The 5,408-nt window shown below is 45.5% G+C and overlaps 1 protein-coding gene across 1 annotated transcript; it reads right to left on the bottom strand.

Moving 5' to 3' along the window:
- Positions 1 to 2,734: 2,734 nt before the first annotated feature.
- Positions 2,735 to 5,188, bottom strand: LOC118470588 (hexokinase-2-like). Its single transcript, XM_035950064.2, has 3 exons — positions 4,711 to 5,188; positions 4,379 to 4,612; positions 2,735 to 2,901 (listed from the first exon to the last, which is right to left on the bottom strand). The coding sequence occupies exons 1-3, from the start codon at positions 4,854 to 4,856 to the stop codon at positions 2,763 to 2,765; spliced, it is 519 nt and encodes a 172-aa protein (XP_035805957.1). The 5' UTR covers positions 4,857 to 5,188; the 3' UTR covers positions 2,735 to 2,762.
- Positions 5,189 to 5,408: the final 220 nt, after the last annotated feature.

The following is a 5,408-nucleotide window of genomic DNA, read 5'->3' as shown; positions in this document are numbered from 1 at the left end:
GTCAGATTCCTGTCTCCACGATACCCAACAGGCTCATCAAAATGTCTGATCCACTTGTGATACTGTTCCTCATCTCTCAAGCAAACCCAGCCATCATGATCGTCATTTACAGCGGGGCCGTGAACGCCACTGCGGCCTCCGCCGCTTTTATCAGTGCATTTTCTCCCACGTCTGCCGCTATTTCCACGTTTTTTTGCATCCCCGCTACCCACCTCACTATTAGTGGTGTTTTGACCACCCCTGCTACACCCACCACGTCCCCTCCTGCCACCCTGTACATGGTGAAGCAAAGCATCGGCTCCAGTATGTGCTGCTTGTGGACTGTCATGGCGCATGGACTCCCTGCCGTTACGCACAGACGCAGCGTCACTTACTGTCTCAATGGACGACTGAACATCTTCATCAGAGGGTGAATATTCTTCTTAAGAATCTGAGTCAGCCATTACTTGATGAAGTATTTTGTCAACGGTAAACAGACCTCTCGGCAGGGTAACTTTTCTCTCGCTGTCCTGCGCTCTGTTACGCACCGACTGCGACCCTCGTCTCCTCGACCAGGGGGTGGTTTTCAAACTCTATAAACTCCAAAACTTTGAATGAAAACACGCCCACAAATGATGCTCAGATTGAAGTCCCAGATGTCCGCCATTTGGGACTTGTAAAGTCCTAACTACATGAGGCACCATATTTGCAGCTATGGCTTGCTATGTTCAGCAATGTTGCTTGTCGCAATATTGTGACTTTGGCGCTTAAAGGGTTAAGGACCTCTCTGGCATCCAGGGCTCACTTATGACACCATACCACCCACAGAGTAATGGACAAGTGGAGAGATTTGACCATACCCTGTTGTCTATGTTGCGTACCCTGGAAGACAAGAAGGATGCCTGGAAAGAGTCCCTGGCTAAGGTTGTCCACGTGTACAACTGCACAAAAAATGAGGCAACGGGGTACGCACCTCACTACCTCATCTTTGGATGCTCTCCTCACCTGCCCATCGATCTGTTGTTTAACCTGAAGAAAAACAAGGCCCAGGAGACCTATGATGATTATGTGAGTCACTGGAAAAAGAGGATGCAAGAAGCTTACCAGACTGTTGCCCAATGAGCCGACAAAGGGGCAGGGAAGAGACCTTCAGCCAGGTGACAGAGTCCTCCTCAGGAACCTCACTCCTTGCGATTGGCCGGGGAAGATTCAGTCTAACTGGGATGACCAGGTCTACAGGGTGAGAGAAAAAACAACAGCCCAGTCTACCAGATCAGCCCCAAGAATGGAAAAGGAAGGAACAGAGTGGTGCACAGGAACCTTTTACTGCCCTGTGACTACCTACCTGTCGAGGAGTCAACGGCCAAGATTCCTCTGCCACAGACAGACTGCCAGAGCCTTGCAACAAAAAGAACAAGGCCACAAAATAAACAACAGCAACAGCCAGAGTCGGACAGAAACTCAGAAGACGATAACAGCGGCACCTACCAGTGGCTCCTCAGATCCAGCAAAGAGAGACAGCTCAGGAAGGCTTCATTGAATCCGCTGACAGAGCCCTTCCAGCCTCAGCAGAGCCCTACACATCAGGAAGACCATTTGCCCCTCCAGAGTGAAGAGGATGTGCCACTACAACCTCAGGGACCTGAACTAAGTCCTGACAGGCCGGAGGGTGGTGATTTAGGGGCAGATCCTCCTGCTCTGAACATGGACTTGCCATAGCCAATAAGGCAACAACCACAGAGACAGCGACCTGTTGTAACAGAGACTAAGACCTTCTGAGGCCTTGGAAGGCTGATGTATGTGTTAAAGACATTAATTAAAGTCCTGCCGAAATGTCTGGAGACATTTAATGTAGTCGGGGAGAGTGTGGCACAGTGTGTTTGATGAGACCCCCCCCCCATTAGATTTTTGAACCGAGTAAAAACTAAGGACTCTAAACATAAGAGCACTACTCTGTCACTTACCTGCACTGTAAGTGACAGAGTGATTTTGAGTGAACTCTCATGCTAACCTAAGCTTTGTCAGCAGAGGGCGCTCCAGTGCACTGCACTGATTATCAGTAGCTGAAGTAGAGTCGTCGTCAGTACGTGATGAGTTCAAGTGTACAAGCTAAAGAGAGCACTCCTAACCTGAACTGTATATCTCTGTTTCTAACAGGAAAGCTGACCATATGTAATGCCCAGATTATAGACAACAGTAGTATGTTTTAATAGAGCCTTAGTGTGTAACTGTGACAGGCAGAGACTGTGAATTTGACCCTGGTCAGAAATGTGCGTCGCTCTCAGTAACAAAATGACGGGTTTAAATATGTTTAATTACATTTCTGTGTTCAGAGTGAAAGACAATTACAGTGACTGATTTTGAGAATTTAAAACACTGAAATAAGGGAGTTGGTTGATTGTCATTCAGAAAGAATCAAAACAAAGTTAGATAACTTCATATAGTTATACTGATGCTGGAGTAACATTTAAATATTCATCTGTTATTTTTCAGGGTATTTTCATGTACTTGAAGTTAATGTGTTTTATTGGTTTATGGCATAAGAATACAGAGCAACAGTCATGAGTTTCAGTAGCTGAAGTAATCATCGTTGTCAGTACGTGATGAGTTCAAGTGTACAAGCTAAAGAGAGCTCTCCTAATCTGAACTGTATATCTCTGTTTCTCACAGAAAATAAATGTGACCGGCCCATCATTCCAATAAGTGTAACATTTACATAATGTTAAAGCTGCAGCTGGATAAAAGATTCACATTTTTGTGTTTGATGCTAAATCCTCCAACAGTCAGGACTGGAGAGCTATCCGCTGCGCTACCGCTGTTACCATGGCAGCGCCCTTCCCACTGCCGTCCTCGGAGACGAGGAAGGTGATGTCACACTCAGGGGCAAGGAGGCGCACCGCTGCCTGGAGCTCCTCACTGAAACTGGAGGGAGGAAGGAGGCATTTAATAGTCCGTGTTACAGAAATTTAACAAATCATAGAGGGAGAGGAGATTGAATAAGACTGAGCGCCTTGTACAGGATGTCCGATAAAAACTAATTTTCTATAAATTAGGAGGTGTTTGGTCTGAGGCAGGTGAGTCGAGGACATTGATTCGCTTTAATGTTGAGGCCTCTGTGGCAGCACGAGTCACCTGGTCATTGAGCTCTACTGTTTATTCAGCAACTCACTGGTTATGAAACTAACTTCACGAGACACCCAGCATTCCTAGTGTAGCAATTTGCATCCCTAAGCTAGTCACTACCATCCCTAAACTATCCAATAGCATGTCTATACTACCAACTACAACGACGAGGATGGCCACTAGCACTAGCCAATAGCTAGGCAATAGCATTTCAAGGCTAGCCACCTGTGCTAGCCACTAGCATCCCTAAGTTTGTTACTAACATTGCATGTCATCCTTAAACTGTCCAATAGCATTTCTCAGTCAGTGACTAGCATTCCCAGGCCAGTTCTCAGCGACTCTGAGTCACCAGCATCCTTAAGCTAACCACTAGCATCCCTCAGCCTGCGAACAGAATCTCCAGATTTGTCACCAACATCCCTAGGTTCACATCTCAAGGGTATCGACTAGCAACCCTTGGCTAGCAAACAGAATCCAAGGGTAGCTGTGTACGTATGCTAACCCCTGGCAATGCTATTAGCATTCCTAGGCCATGGTGAGTCAACAGCATCCTTAAGCTAGTTACTAGTAGTCCTTAGCAATTCCTTAACATTCCTAAAGTAACCAATAGCATTTCTAGACTATCATCTCTAAGCTAGCAACTAGCATTCCTTAGTTAGCCACAAGCCACTAGCATTCCTAGTGTAGTGGCTACCATCCCTAAGCAAGTCACCAACAATCCTTGGCTATTCATTACCATCCCAAACCAAATCAAACAAAATTAGTATTCCTAGCCTATTGACTAGCATCCCTAAAGTAGGGAATATCATTTCCAAGGCTAGGATACTAGCATTCCTAAACTTGCTAAAAGCATTCCTTGTCCTAAAGCTAACATCTCAAGCGTATAGACTAGCATCCTGAGGCTAGTCACCAGAATCTCTAAGCTAGTGATTAGCATCCCTACATTAGCCCCTAGAATCCCTCTGGCAGGGACTAGCATTATAGTATGATGGCCACTAGCCATCATTCTAGGGTAGTGGCCATTATTTATGATTTGTCACTTCACATACAGCTGTCAGTGGCTACAAAACAGCACAAGTGAGTGCAGCAGGACAACAGATAAGTTTTTTCTGTGTCTTTGGTAGGACTGTGCTGTCTCTGATCACTCTGATCATCAATACGCAGATTTAATAAAATATTGTTATACCTCTCTGTGTTTTTGTATGGCTGAAACATAGCTACGTTTTCTTGACAACTTGTCACTGCTTTATTTATTTATCTGTGTCTTAAATCTTACTTGGGGTGCTTTCTGTAGACCGTCCCATCCACCCCTACGGTGGTCTTCAGATGGTCCAGCCCACGGTTGACACGGATACGGTTGGAGATGGTTGCCAAGGCAGCAGCACAGAGACATGCAGAGCGTGAGGAGATGGTGTCGCAGACCAGACGCACCACACAGGCATCCACCGGATCCCAGTTCAGACCCAACGCCGTCAGAATCTTCTGGGCGTTTTCTAGACCGCTGTCTGGCCTGAAGCACGAGGATCATGGAGGAAAAACTCAGTCACTAATGACACTATCGGTCAAATCATTACATTTAACAGTGACACAGAAGACAAGGCCACTCACTCCTCGATCTCAGAGATGTATTTTGTCTCAAACTGTCCCGGAGTCAGCAGCGCCTCTGATGTTTCTCCTTTAAACAGCAGTTTGTCTTCCGCCATCTTCACCAGCAGCAGCCGGACTATTTCCCCCAGATACATACCGCTGATCATCTTCTCAAAACTACAGAAGAGACAGATGTTTAGGACAGAAAAGATACCAAATCATCTAGAAGATAGTAACTCACATCTAGGATAGTCACTAGCATTCCCATTGGTAGTCATTAGCGTTAGCATTAGTAGAGTGGTCAGTTGCATTTCTAGCATAGGGACTAGCATCTCTGTCCTAGTCACTAAAATCTTTACGAACATCCCTAAACTAGTCAATAGTATTTCTAGGTTATCTACCAGTATCTCTAGGTTTGTCATTAGTGTCCCAAGCTAAACAATTCTACTTCTGCACTCGTCACTGGCATCTCTAGGCTAGTGACTATCATCCTTTGTCTAGCAATTAGCATTCTTACATTAACCACTAGCATTTCTAGTCTAGTGAATAGCATCTCTGCACTAGCTACTAGCATCCCTAAGCTAATCACTGGCATCCATAAGCTAATCAATAACATTTCTAGGGTGTCCACTAGACTCCCTAAACTAGCAACTAGCTTTCCTAGGCTACTAACTAACAATCCTACGTAGTCACTAGCATTCCCTTTGGTAATTAAAAGC

Source organism: Amphiprion ocellaris, chromosome 14, assembly GCF_022539595.1.
Source record: "Amphiprion ocellaris isolate individual 3 ecotype Okinawa chromosome 14, ASM2253959v1, whole genome shotgun sequence".
NCBI lineage: Eukaryota > Metazoa > Chordata > Actinopteri > Pomacentridae > Amphiprion > Amphiprion ocellaris.
Note: the sequence above shows the minus strand (reverse complement) of the source record. Positions and strands in the feature narration are given on the sequence as shown.

Bases quoted from the DNA above. Each gene is read 5' to 3' on its own strand.
- LOC118470588 (XM_035950064.2), bottom strand. From the start codon at position 4,856: ATGATCAGCGGTATGTATCTGGGGGAAATAGTCCGGCTGCTGCTGGTG. The intron at 4,613-4,710 runs GTGAGTGGCCTT...CTCGTGCTTCAG, and splicing joins TACATCTCTGAGATCGAGGA to GCCAGACAGCGGTCTAGAAA. The intron at 2,902-4,378 runs GTAAGATTTAAG...TCCTCCCTCCAG, and splicing joins GTCTACAGAAAGCACCCCAA to TTTCAGTGAGGAGCTCCAGG.